Below are 14,790 nucleotides of genomic sequence, written 5' to 3' on the forward strand. Positions count from 1 at the left end.
AGCGTCTCTCTCTCAGCGCGTCAAAAGAGAGGGGCAGCGTCCGTGGGCTTCCTGCATCAGCTGGGCTCCTCGGCAAGTATCGCTGCTCCAATCTCGTCACCACCACCGTGTGTTTGCTTAGGGCAATGTCGGTAATATTTATACCTGAAAGGTGCCGAGATTGACGTAAGGATGGACATAAATACGTCAATAAGGATGTCATGAGAACTGGTCGTTCGTACATTCTTTACTGGAGTTCTTGGTTAAATCAAAACAATAGATGCGGGGGATTTCCCAGGTTGCTGGAAGTTTGATTTGTTTTGAGAACTCGGTATGCTTTCTATGGGGTCTGGAGGAATAGTGCTTGCCTAACGTGGTAGCATGCGCTATGACCTAATCAGAAAACGGGTTTCTGTGCCTTTGTATGGCCATTAGTGAATTATTAACCGGACAAGGGTCAGAAATAGGAATATCGATACAGTTCCCATAGGAAACATATCACACCCACTCCACGGAATCTATGGCCATATTTACTAACCTAAGCATAGTAAACATAACTAACATTTGTATGTGTATTTAAACCGCCCCAAAATACATTAATTTGCATATTAGCGTAATACATGTAAAATGAATATAGTTACTGTATGCATGTAAGCAGTGTACTCATTCAAAAGGGGATGCATATTTCTTATAACAGCATGAATGATTTGCGAAAATAACACATGAAATGGCTCTTAATACAGAAGAAAAAGTGCGAGACCATTTCATCACATAGAAATGCATTCGTATGTATAAATAACCTAGAGGTCGAGGTAATGTTTCCTAGAGTTATCTAAAATAGAAGTTTCTGTTCTCTAAGAATAGTTCACTTTAAGCAGAAGATAAGTGCCTGAAAGGTAAATATTTTGGATGTTGGAGAAAAAGTTCCTGTTTGCAGGAGCAGACTCAAAAAAAAATTCTTAGTTGCTTCGTTATCAAAATTGAAGGCCAAATTCAGAGTTCAGGGAACGCTGTGTGCAACTTTTGCTCAAAGTCATTCTCTCTGTTCCGGTGAAAACATCATATCATTGAGATGTTCGAAAAAACAGTCAACAGCTTCTGGTGAGAGTTCGACAAGGTTGGAAAATGACGCTACCATGCATTCATGAGCATGATTGCTTTCATTGATGGTTTGATCAGCATAGCTCACAGATGGTGGTACCTGATCGATGCTGCTTTCATCTTGTACTTCACTACCCTTCAATCGCAGTGGTGAAGTCTCCACGAATGCCGTCATCAGGATTGGTAGCCGCTGGGGACAGCACAGTGCATGAGCCTTAACTGAACTCAACAAAGTCTCTGCATCCAATGGCACTTCTGATTGTAGTGTGAGACAGGTGTCCAACACGCATTCTTCGCCGCATAGCAAGCACCTTAATACAGGCATAACACAAGTCTGCCACAAGGGTCTGAATGAAAGAAACCAGGTCATATTTAAATCTCATAGCCGTGCTAGTCCAAGGACTTTAGTTATGTGGTCCCGGTAGCGTATAGCTAGGATCGTTGCTTCCATTGTTGATGGAGTCATGTCTGTGACACGGTTTGCCATATCGAAGCAAAAGTAGCAAAAATAGGACGCCTGCTACTATTCCCAACAGGAGAGGTAGTCCGCCAAAGAGGGAATGGACGAAGTTTGGAAAAATACCAAGGATGGCTTTGAATGGGGTCAAAGCTCCTGAAAAAACTGTCTTAAATACACTTGCGATACCACTTGTATCAGAAATATTTAAGATTTCGTTTAGTATTTCTGCGAAGTGTAGGGGGCTATTCGTTGATAGCAGTGAATGAATCTCTGCCGTTGTCCTTGCAACTTGGAGATCATACGTTTCTATTGATGACGTCAACCTGGTTGGCGTCTGTAGGAGCACAGTCTTCATTCTGATTAAAGTTTCAATTCGAATAGAAGAGAAATTAAAACTGGGCCATAACCTTGCCTCCCTGTCTGGAGTATCGTTCGGGAACAATACTCTTTCACAGCACATGACCCTGGTAGTCACGCTTACGAGATAAGGTTTTCCGAGCATTAGGCTGCAACATCTGCGATCTACAATTAGAATGTAACTCCCGTCCGAGAGTCTCCTAAAGAATGGTTCTATTCGTGTTGCAGGTGTGCCTAGCTGGTGACATGAAAGGTTATTTGAAGTCCCTTCACAGGCCCCATGCAAACTTAAACCCTGACACAGAAGTATACCACTTAGTGACTTTGCACAATTATTGCCACTAAGAAATACACTCTGTCCTTTATTACTAACACATGTGTGTGTATTGGGCAAGTCCCATGTCGACTTAATGTATCCTTTACCCAACCTTTCATACTGGCCTGCCTGTATATATTTTTGGCAGTATTGAAACTGGAAAGTTGTTATCGGAATATTTATTATCCCATGTATTATCCATTCAATGACAGGTCGTTCTGACATTGTCAATGGTAATCTCTCAAGTTTTTCAATGCTCAGAATTGTATAGTCAGCACCCTTCTGTGCCAAACTGATTTGTTTATCAGTAAGGTTAAAGATATTAAACAGTGACGTTGTGTTGATTAAACGCCAAGGCACATAGCCTGAACGCAGATTTTGTAACGTCCAGCCAAACTGTACAATAGAACGTAATTGAGACTGACCGTGTTGTAACATCAGTAAGTCTTGCTCTATTATATCGATTGCTGAAGACACAATACTGTCCAGTGAATATATTCTGGAAGACAGAGTCATTAACCCATTGTCCACAACAGAAAGATATTTTTCCAAATTAACACGGTCAATTTCCCGTATTTTTTCTGCTGTCTCAATTTGAGTTTCTTTCCAAGCTTCGTTATAAGCTGCATATATAGAGGCCGCTATGAAACGTTTTTGACGCTGTTTGCGTGGTCCCATAATGAAATCGCGCAAGTCAGCACCTTCTTTCAGTAAAGTTAGGTGTTGCTTAATTTCTGCCAGTGTGGATGTATGTAGCCACTGAAGGCAGAGCTTTCCCACACTGTAAGGAGTTACTATCCCTGGATGTTGTCTCTGGGAGTATCTTGGGTCTGGCCTGGTCAATGTGAACCCCTGTATTTTGTTCAGGAATCTGTCTTGACAGTTATTTGTGTCTGTGGGCCAGATCAACCATTGTTTCCATTCAGGATGTGTTCTGTTTTGGTTTAAAATACTGGTTACGTCTATCTCAACATCAGAGGTGCTATTACTATCCATTGTTGGCTTTGGAATAGACGGTTTGTTTAAGTCTTTGATTTTGGCTAGACCAAGACAGGTGGTCTGCTGAATTGTGTCATTCAAAAATATAATTTGTTCTGGGATCATGCAGGCTCTAAATAATGATTCTATACCTTGCACTTGCCAATCTTTTGTGCCCCAGATCGTTTTCGTTTCAATGTTATTGTTCCAGAAATCAAAACCAAATGTATTAATTTTATCAAAAAATGAGTCTGAATATATTAATTTTGTGTTTGTAAGCATGGTTTTCACTCCTGTCTTATTTAACAATTTGAAATAGAATGTTTCTGCATTACTTGTGTTAAACCCTGAAAAGTATGAATATTTATCATAAAATGTTTTTGAACTGCCTTTTGGTGGAGTTGCACAATGTTCCCATTGGTTAAAATTTAAAACATTTCTAGGCTGAGTAGATTTATGCAGATAATGGTTACCATAATGGTTATAGCAAAACATTTGATCGTAATTAGATGAACCTTGTAAATAATCATGTTCTGTAAATTTAGCTGACATCACTAGATCAGACATCATATTATTAATACTTTCAAAGTCCCAATCATCAGCAAATGTGCTTGGTTTTACAAAGTCACTCAATGAAATCTTAAATTGGTGTGGATACTTCAGGAGTTCAACCGGACCATATATTTCATATTCAGTTTTGTCCCATGCTACCCCGCCGGGTATAGGATTGGCTGTGAAGTTTACAGATGAAAGTTCTCTTTTCTCGACGTGTGAAGATGTGTGTGGTTTAAGGACCAAGTTGATATTCTGGCTTGCTGTGTCCATTTTAGCATATTTTCCCTCAATGAAATGTCCCAAGCATAGTACCATGATGAGCCAAAGTATGAGGATAAATGCACCAAATGCCACCCAAATTTCATGGAGAAATCAGATAGGTTTCTTTTAATTGATGAAAAAGTTCCTTTGCTTTGTCTTTAAAAGTTCTTTTCGTTGGATGATCGACAGGTTCATTCAGATCCTCAGAAAAATCATTGAAGTTGATGAAGTAGCCGGATGCTGTTCTGTCAATAGTTTCAATTGCTTCTGGATTACTTTTTGCTTTTAGAATTTGCTTTGTTTCATTAGCATAGTCTGTGGTTACATCACTGTAGAATGGAGTTTCTTGATGTAAAGCTTTGATTTGGGTTTCAAGAGGTTCAGGTTCAATTGCTTTGTTGCATAGTCCTTGTTGTTTCACTGTAGGTTTATCAAATGTGATTAGTCTTTCAGTTTGAACCTCTGTATTTGTAGCAAACTTTGGTGTTCTGCTACTTCTTGGGAGTCCACTTGGCCTACTACTTGTTATCGGCCACATGATTGTGGTTTAACCAGGTCGATGGATACAACTCGGTTCTCCTTTTTACCAGCAAGGGGCGGTAATACTACTGATCTCGTCCCGTTGACAGACAAGACAGGAACTGCTTTTCTGTAAGAAGGCCCAAATTCCTTCTTTACCGCGATCTTCTCTCTGACCAGATCCCCGATTTTTGGAATCCAGACAGGCCTTGCTGGGACAGGTGGTTTCTCTTCAGTGGTTGTTGGCTGTTGTTTCAACTTTATGTTGCTCAGGTCTCTTCTTGTTTCATTTAAGTCCTGTAAAATAGTCAAGCGATCTTTGATATCAAAGCATTTTTCTTTAACCACTGAAGTCTGACTATCTAAGTCCTGGACTAACATTCTAGTCCCAAACAATAGTTCGTACGGACTGAGACCTCTCAGAGAATTTCTTGGCAGATTGTTTAGACTATGTTGGACACTTATTAGATGTTTGACCCACCCAGCTCCCGAACCTAATACCTTTGCTGTTACCGATTGCTCTATGCCTTGGTTTTTTCTTTACACCATCCCGTTTCCCTCAGGAAGGAAGTGAGAAGAGTCCCACAATGCAATGCTCATTTTGGCCAAGCACCCCCCCCCCACAAGCTTTTTAGAGCTAAAGGAAAGATTTTGGTCAGGACGTAGCATGCTTCTAGCGTATATGCCATTATAGACTCGCAAATCTTTTAAAACAGTTCAGACGTCAGCCGAAAGTTGGGGTCTACATTATAAGTGAAAATAGTCTCTACATGTTAATAAGACGCATTATTCATACTGGGTGAGTTTATGTTGTTAGCCTATTCCTTATTGAGCAAAAAGCCGTGGGAATACACCGTTTCGTTCACCACTGCGATCTCTGTTGCAGTTTGGAGAGTTTCTCGCGAATAGGTGTTGGTCCAGACTCATTCCTGGCCACCAGTATGTTGATTGTAATTCTGCTAGAGAATCCTTAATTGTGCGATGTCTAAGACCCTCGCCAATATGTGCGTCTACTATTAACAAGACTCTCCTGTTCATGTTTGGAATCACTCTATCCCCCACTCCAGGGATTCGAGCAAAAGGAACGGAGTTTGCATCGATTATGTATGTATAATTGAGTGGATAGTTGATCGGTAACGCTGAGCAGTCGCCTTTTGATGACGTTTTCACCGCCAGCACTGTTTCACCGTCAATGTATTTTACTGAACGCTTTTTTGTAGCTACGGAAGCCGATTTAGTTGCTACCGCTGTGCCTGTCTCAGCCAATGAATTCCCTGCAACGTGAACGCCATCACGTTGATGACTCAGTGAATGTATCACGTGAGTTTTTGGTAGTTCTTTCTGTAAAAGAACTACTTGTTCTCAAAGCGATTTTTGCTTTATTGTTGCACCTGTGTCATCTTTGTAACCGTTTTGAATCCATTTCTGTAAATCGTTATTGTATGATTTGACGCAGTAATACGAATCGCACACTATAAGTGTCGGGAATTCGCGATCGGTATTATCTAGCACCATTTTTAACGCTATTATTTCAGTTTGTTGTTCTGAGTTATTTTCTACTGAGTGTGTTTTTGTAAATAGAGGTCTCAGTTTACCTCCGCGCCACACGTCTTTTACAATCTCGCATGTGGCGTTGTATGCTTGCTCTCCCCAAACTGAGGGTTGAGCATGTCCGTCTGTATAGATTATACAGGCGTACTGTCGTAAGGGCAGAATGTCGATTGGCAGAGGATATTCTCTTTCATATTCTAGATATTTTAATTCCTTCAATTCCGGATCAAAATAGTATTTTATTTTGTCTGTAGCAATAGAATTTACCCATTGTACCCATTCTGGATTCAATGCTGTTGTCGGTAAATTACATGGGGTTGTTAATGCCTCAAAAGCTGATTCTGCTGTTCTGACTGTAATACGTCTACCGTCAGCTTGGTCTTTTTCTCTTGCTACAGACGTTTGAACAATGTTTTCTTTAATGCTGAACCTCTTTTCAGCTTCTGTGTACAAGTGTGATTTGTATGCTATTGGTACCTTTTCTCCCTCATTAGATGTCAGGTATGTGAATCCGCATCTTCCTGGGATGACTCGAATCACAAGATTGCGTGTGTTGTCACGTGTTTGTAGTTTTGTTTTAACTAACATGTCTGTTTGTAAAGATCTCAAAATTTCTGTGTGTTTTTGAGTCCAGTTGATTCTTTTAAAATCTGGTTTTAATAAATCATAGAGGGGTTTAACCCTCTCTGCATAATTTATAATGTAAGTTCTTCCGAAATTTAGGAAACCTAGAATTGATTGTAAGTTTTTTAGTGTTCTTGGTGCTTGGATTACAGCACATTTCTCTAGGAAATTGTCAGCCAGGCTTTTGCCTTCACTTGATAATTCATATCCTAAAAAAAGGACAGTTAGATGGGCAATTCTTGACTTTTTAAAGTTGAATTTGTAACCCTCTGCTGTGAACCCAAGTATTATGGTGTTCACTCTTTTCAAGTGAGTATCCAAGTCATCATCTGTTAGATAGATGTCATCGACATAAGATAATGCCTCGTCATCATATATTTGTAGTAACTCTATTACTCTCGCTGAGAATAATCCTGGGCTATTCTTGAACCCCTGTGGTAAACGACAGAAATTTTTTTGCGAGCCATTTATTGAGAACGCGGTCAAATATCTGCTTTCTAGTGCTATATTTTGACAAAAGAATCCGTTAGAGATGTCTAATGTTGTTTTGTATTTTTTGCGCACTATGTTATTCATTAGTGCTGCACTGTGTGAGTTTTGCACTGCAAAAGTTTTGCAACATGAGTTCAAGTGTCTGTAGTCCAAAACAAGACGATATGAATCATCTGGTTTGGAGACAGGAAACAAAGGATTGTTCATTTGTGAGGTGCAAGTTTCAATCACCCCCTGGTATTCAAGTTGATCTAGGATCTCTTTTACCTGTTTTTTAGCTTCTTGCCTAATGGGGTACTGCCTCTGTGCAGTAGGTTGTGATTTTAACTGGATTTTGTGAGGAGGAGAGTCCTCATCCCATCCCACATGATTTTTATATAATGCAGGAGCTTGGGCTACTGCCCACTTTCTTGCAAGTGTATACTTTTTATGTATTGGAATATGATTAGAGAAGGCAGGCATAATTATTTCTTCGCCATGAGGGCACTCCCTGACAAACTCTGGTGGCCAGTCTTTTTCAGCTAGAAGGATGTCATAGCCTTTAGAGAGATTATCCCAAAATAGACCCCTTATTTTCCTAGTGTTATCCCCCTCTATACACAATGTTATTTCATATATTTTATGAGGTTTGCTAACTCTAGTATCTGCAGTTTCCACCTGAATGTATTTATTCGTGTCCACTGTCTCCAGATGATTCATCAGGATCTTGCGAGCTATGATCACTACTGCTGCGCAGTGTCTAGCATTGTCTGAGCACATTCTCCGTTTTTCAGCTGTGTCCTCAGTATTCTCGGCATGGTTGATCACTTTAATACTGGATACCTTCTTCTTTGGAAATTGTAATTTTTTATTTTGATGAGCAGGTTCCTTGTCTTTGGACTTGACGTGCTCTTCCCTGTGTTCTGATCGTCCTCTTCTTTCCGATTTCTGCGAGGAAGTCTGAAAAGATTGAGAGGGACGTGTATCAATATCTTGATATCTGTCAGGTTTCTTTATATTATCCCTATTTCTAAGGTTGTAGTTTTTTTCACAGAGGGCTCCCTTTGGGGAGACTTGCATCCTTGGTCCGGAGATCTTTCTCTCCGCCGAGGAGACCTTCCTCTGGTTTGGAATCTTTTTTCTTTAGGAGTGGATTGTTTATTTCCATCCCAGCTCTTTTTTTGAGTGTTTAGATTATTTCTAATAAATACCTTTTCAGGATTTTCAATTAGTTGGGGTTTCACAGGTATTCCACCCAAAATATCTCTTCCTAGTTCTTCATAGGATTTTTCTATGATTCTGGCAATTTCAAATGGTTGGTCTGCTATATCTGTCTCTTTCAACCTCTGGCGGATTGCCACATTTGCTGCTTCTCCCTTTATATAGGCTAGTAATATTGGCGAGACCTGCCTGCAGTCTTTTAGTAATTTCATACCAAGAGTTAAAGCAGGTTCTGGACCGTATTCATCTTGAATTTGTTTTAGCACATCTGGTATTACTGACATGGATGGAACACCATGTGTTTTTGTGTAAACGGAAGCAAAGACTATACCCCAAGTGTCACAGTCCTCCACATGTGGTGCGATTCCCATTGGAAGACAGATAGTCAGAATCCTGTGTTTCTCAAGAGCGGTGGTATTCGGAAATACCGCCTCTATTTGAGTGATTTTTTGTGCTAACCAGAATGGAATTTGTTCCCGTTTTGCGGGTACTTTACCTAGACAGGACAGTATGTTCTGTGGTGTAATTTTATTTGTGTTCCCCTGTTGAGGGGTCAGCTGTGGAATTTTAATAGCTGGTTGGACTGTTGAAGTCCGCATTATATATTGGACTAATTGTCTGTGTATTTTAATTAGTTATTTTAGCTGTGCTAAAAGATCTGGTGCAGACATTTCTTCAATGTCTGGATGTGGTGTGTATCCGGCTAGGACCGGCCACGTTGCTCCTGGTCTACCTAGTGGACCGAGCCTGGTGATGTGAATATTATGTTTTAGGGCGCCATTAAACCAGAGCAGGTGCTCTTGGTATTTGAGTGGTATCTCCACTTCCTCGAAAGGAGTGTAGATATCCGGTGGTTCCTCTATTTTATAATAGTGGAACTCTTTTGTTACAGCGTTTGCTGCTGGAAAGTTTATCCATGAGTAGAATACCTCTGTCTGCCGATATTCGTGTGCCTCAATTACGAATATGACTGTACCACCTCTCGGTGTTAGTCCATTTTCTATAAGTTTTAAGGTTATAGTTTTTCGTATGTTGACCGGGATGAGTATTGCCTCCGGGTCTTGCTGTGGGAGACTTCTGTCATTCGCTAGGAGTTGAGCTGCTATTCTAGCTGTCTCCCTTTCTTCTTCAGTTTCTGACATTTTACTGTCAGGAAGGTTATTTTGTTTATTTGCAGATCAGGTTTCTATGGAAACAAAGATTAGATGCACAATATTTTGGAACAGTGTATCCTTCAACGTTGAATAAACCAAGAACCATACATAGGAGTCTCCTCCTACGAAGTTTGGCGGATTTAACCTTTCACCCACTCCAGACGTCTTTGGAGTATTATGGGGAAAAGGGGTCTGTGTGAAAAAGCACGACTGAGTTACTCTAATGTCTTACGTTAGATTTATCGCCTATCCAAACCGTTGGGCGCCATGTAGTGTAGTTCCTATTTTCCCAATAGGCTCTGCGCATTGGAATAATATCTTCAATAGTATAGACGTAGGACTGTGGTTAACTAGGTCTTCTACTGACGATATTAGACTTAAAGTTATGTGTGTGCCAGCTAGCTCAGAGTTCACTAGAAACTTTCTCGAATAGGCAAGGAGGAGTTTAACCTCCCTGGATAGACAAGAAGGGATTTAGTTTCTGACAACCATAGAACATGACAACTTTGCTCTCCCCTAATCAAGAGTATATCTCTAGAGTCGTGTGAAAACAAATGACAACTTATTTTACTCAGTCAGTAGGTGCATTCTTAGTTTCACCAGATTGTAGAGAAAAGGAAGAGACGGGCGTGTTCAACAAAAAGGTGTTTTTTATTGATCAGTCTCTTTTCTCGTACAAGAGAAATGAATCGCTATTATTGCAATACTTATAGTTAAGTAAAGTGCATACAGTAAAAACAGAATTATAAAATAATACTGTAAAAGCATTGATATGGTTTCTTAGCCATATGATACTTAAAATGGATAAAAGTTATATACATATATACATTGACTAATCGTACTCAACTGGTGCTTCTAACTACGCCTACCCCGGTGTACCTGACCTAAGCCTAATACGTGGGCGGAAGTAGATAAGTAGCAGTTTTAGTTAAGTTTGCTTTGCCAAGGATCTGATTCAAGAATTCTCTGTGAGGGGTTATTCAGTTCAGTACCTGGGATTTAGAAGGCTGGAGGGCTGGTATCTCTATCTCAGGACTCGATATCCCAGTTGCCCGCAAGGGCGGCTAGGAACGCCGGAGCTGGATTTCTCGGCAAGAGAAAAGGCAGCGTCTCTCTCTCAGTGCGTCAAAAGGGAGGGGCAGCGTCCGTGGGCTTCCTGCATCAGCTGGGCTCCTCGGCAAGTATCGCTGCTCCAATCTCGTCACCACCACCGCGTGTTTGCTTAGGGCAATGTCGGTAATATTTATACCTGAAAGGTGCCGAGATTGACGTAAGGATGGACATAAATACGTCAATAAGGATGTCATAAGAACTGGTCGTTCGTACATTCTTTACTGGAGTTCTTGGTTAAATCAAAACAATAGCTGCAGGGGATTTCCCAGGTTGTTGGAGGTTTGATTTTTTTTGGAGAACTCTGTATGCTTTCTATGGGGGCTGGAGGAATAGTGCTTGCCTAACGTGGTAGCATGCGCTATGACCTAATCAGAAAACGGGTTTCTGTGCCGTTGTATGGCCATTAGTGAATTATTAACCGGACAAGGGTCAGAAATAGGAATATCGATACAGTTCCCATAGGAAACATATCACACTGGCATCTCTGTAAATGTACCCCCTGAATGCTGCCCATATGTGGCCATCATGGTGAATGTATTATATCAAAGAATTGAGGGAGTTACCCTTTCTTGGTAAAGAAATAGGTTTTAATACTAAAAACAAAATTCCCTTTTCCTCCTGTTTAGAAAAGCGAGAGGATTGTATCCTCTAACCCGATTGGCTAACTAAGTGAAAACGGGGCCACACTTTAGGAAAGTTGTAAGACAAATTTGCCAGGTTGCCAAATTGACATACTAATAATATACCTTACAATACACAGTATAGAAAAATTGAATTAAACATTCAAATTCAAAGGAATGTTCTATCAATCAAAAAAAATCAAGATAAGTGCTACCTTCTTTCTATGTGTGTTGCAGCACAATGCACGCCGATTTCAGGATGGCAGTGTAGGAGGCTTGCCGCAAATTTCTCCAGGCTAAGTAAAAACTCAGCAAACTCCAGATTGAATGTGCTCTGCTATACCCAGCTCGTTTGAGAGTCACCTACCGGGATAAACACCACTTCTTCACAAATGAACAACAGGTGAATGACTTTCTTCGTACCGTCAAACAGAACACTCAGACGAGAGAGTCTCCGGATCGCCTCTCCCAAACGCCATCATTGAGTGCGGACTGAACTTCATCTTTTTGTCCCACTGGCCATAACTTAACTCCATTTTCCTTTCCCATGAAGAGCCCCGGCCTTATTGCTGAATGAATTTGCGGAAGTATATGCCTTATGAGTGGGGGCAGAAAGAACAGATATATAAATTTGAGAACTATCTACTTTCTGAATTCATTATTACATATCTAGATAGCCAGCTATTAATTTGTTACCTTATTTTGTAGGACCTCGCTTCTTTGATTACGTTAGAGCCGCCGTATTATTAGAAGGCATATACTTCCGCAAATACCAGGGAAGTGGCTCCTTGGAGTACATCAAGGACTATGAAATTAACAAGACATAGCCTACTAGATTGAATGAGGTATGAATACCAGTATCCATCAATAATAAGAATTTTCAAAATAGGGTAAAACTGTTTAAACCCTGTATACTGAGAATGTATCACTACCCAGAGAATATTAAGAGGAGATCATGGGTATGATTAAAATTAACATAATGTCAGTGGGCAAAGACACAACAAATTGGAATTGGCAGATAACAAAATAGGGTCCGCAATTAATATGTGTAAGCTAAAATAATTGTTTTTCACTTCTAGATTGTAGAAAAGAAATTGTAAAGTCCTGATGAAGGTGGAAACGAATGCACACCGAAACGCTGAGTCAACTGTTTTTTTTAAATTGCCTAAAGGATTTTTTGTATTAACTGTACCCAAGTATTTTTAATTGTGTATTAGATTGTAACCATTAGGGAGGCCCCAGGTTAAAGATTGATTTTTATGAATAAAACGTTTTTATATAAAGCTCTTAAAGTGATTGTCCTATATATAGTGACCATAAGTTTTTGATGTTCAATTTAGTCTGCCTTTTCTGCCCAAATGCGAGTTAACCTGGTGTAATACAAAACAGATGATCCTTGCTTTCTAAAGCAATCATTGATTGTAGAATAAGAAACGACAGGGACAAGGTCTTTTTTGAAGTCTTTTACATACCCTCTCCCTGTAAACAAACTTATAGGGGTAGCTTCCTCTGTTTTTTTGTCAAACAGTGATTAGAGTTCCCAATGTATCCTTACATTGGTTTCACCTTCAAGGAAAAACAAAGCAATGTATTGTCATCCTCTTGCCAGCAAAAGCAGCAACACGTTAAAAATAATATATTGCTTTTAATGATTTGCTGCCCATAGTCTACAAAACAGAACTTTTTAGACAGGGGAGAATTTTGAGTGATATCATACATGTAAGAAAATAATGCAAATGCATCAATCTTGTGGTAAAAAGGAAAGATACACCGACTGACCTGGCATGTCCCATTTTGTCCATTCTCGTCCAAGGCACATATTATTGTTTGTTGAACGGGATCAGATGAATTGGCAAGGCCATAAAGGCAGTTACAGCGCTTCCGTCCAATCAACTCCAATTCAACTTCGCGCAATGGCACAGGATAATAATTGTAAACTAAAAAGGTAAAAAAAAAATGTATCTAGACACGATCAGCAAAGAATTAACAAGGATATCGGCCAAGAAAAGACGAAAAAACAAATCCACACTGTGTACATCTTTCCAAGTCTTTTGAGTGAATAGCTCACAGTGCAGGTTTGGGAAACAAATAACTGACATGCACAAGTGATGCTTTTGGTAAGATTATCTGCCAAACTCGCTTCGTTAGGATCCTTATGCAGCCTAGAAAAAAGTGCAACCGGTACCCCCAACTGTGAAATATACAACGATAAAATAAATGAGTTGTTTTATGTTAAATAGGAACATGTTTTATTTATAAAAATAAAATGCTTCTCTTTGGGAGCAGGCCTCTATAAAAGCTTTGAGAAAAGTCATTGATTGAGCGCAATTTTGTTTTTATTTGTAGGGGTGTGTTATAATCATGGTTAGTCCGCATCTACACATAATCCGTTGTCGCTTTGAGATTGTGCTACTATGACGCGAAATTTCATAACATGTAAGCAAAATGTTAGAGGTTTTCTTCATGAATTCCAAGAAATAACGTAGTAAACATACGAATTTAGGTAATCATATATGTGTAAAGTATATTCTTTATTAATGGGCGCATTCTTTGTAAAGGTTTCTGTTTGTGTGTGTATTCACATTCTATAGATGCATGTATTTTAAACGTGTGCATTGTACTTACGTTAGCTTAGTTTGCATAACTTCTTTGTTTTAGGAGTCAGACAAGACTTAGGGAGGAGAGGATGCCTTTCTGATAAAGAGGAGGGTGGCCTTCATATCTGGAAGGGCCTGGGAGCCTTTGTATATGGAAACGTCTGAGAACCAAGGTCATCGAGCAAGGGATGAATATCTATTACCTCATGGAAGGTTACCTAATAAGAGGGGTCTCATTGGATAAAGTGGTCTCGTGATGTGTCAAGGGGTGTGATTTTCGCCTTTTGCATTCGGGTTAGGAGAAGAGTCCGGACACACTTCTTCCCCATCTGAAGAGAGGAGAGCATCTTAGAACGAGCTCTCTAGCTTTATGCTACTTGACCCAATGGACGTAAGTGTGCTTCTTAGAAAGTCTTCACGCGCTGACACCTTTTAGACAACTTGCTGGGGGAAAAGCTAAGTAGGGATGCCCCGTTTGAAGTAGTGTAGGAGCAAATTAAATGCTTTTTACTTATGAACCCCAAATGACGAAATCTCTTGATGTTGTCACTATAATAATGTGTGCATTGATGCTGGAATTGTTGATTTTGTGCCTGTTGCATTGTCTAAATTTAGTGTGAAGATTTGGGGGCATATTAGCAACAAATAGCAATAATTATCGCTAAATGTGCTTAGCGCTTTTTTTATTATCGCTGCCTATCGCCGGATATTATCACAGAGAAAACTTGCTATTAGCAACGTTTATCTCCAATACGATAAAATATCCGGCGATAGCGGCTCAATGCGAGAATATCGCTGGAAATCCAGCGATATTCTTGCATTAATCTGATAATCCATCCCCCGACTATACAGGTAAGTCAACCTTTTAGCAGGCGTTAGATTGTTATGTTATGTTATGTTATGTTAATATCAT

The 14,790-nt window shown here is 39.8% G+C and overlaps 1 protein-coding gene across 1 annotated transcript in view; it reads right to left on the reverse strand.

The window, feature by feature from the left end:
* LOC144769149 (uncharacterized) overlaps nucleotides 1–14,790 on the reverse strand; it is a 1,798,260-nt gene that overhangs the window by 683,978 nt on the left and 1,099,492 nt on the right. Inside the window, exon 15 of the mRNA XM_078653155.1 lies at nucleotides 13,060–13,217. Coding sequence (XP_078509281.1) covers nucleotides 13,060–13,217 — 158 coding nt within the window. The remainder of the gene's footprint in view (nucleotides 1–13,059; nucleotides 13,218–14,790) is intronic.

Source organism: Lissotriton helveticus, chromosome 7 (assembly GCF_964261635.1).
Source record: "Lissotriton helveticus chromosome 7, aLisHel1.1, whole genome shotgun sequence".
In the NCBI taxonomy this organism is placed as follows: Eukaryota; Metazoa; Chordata; class Amphibia; order Caudata; family Salamandridae; genus Lissotriton; species Lissotriton helveticus.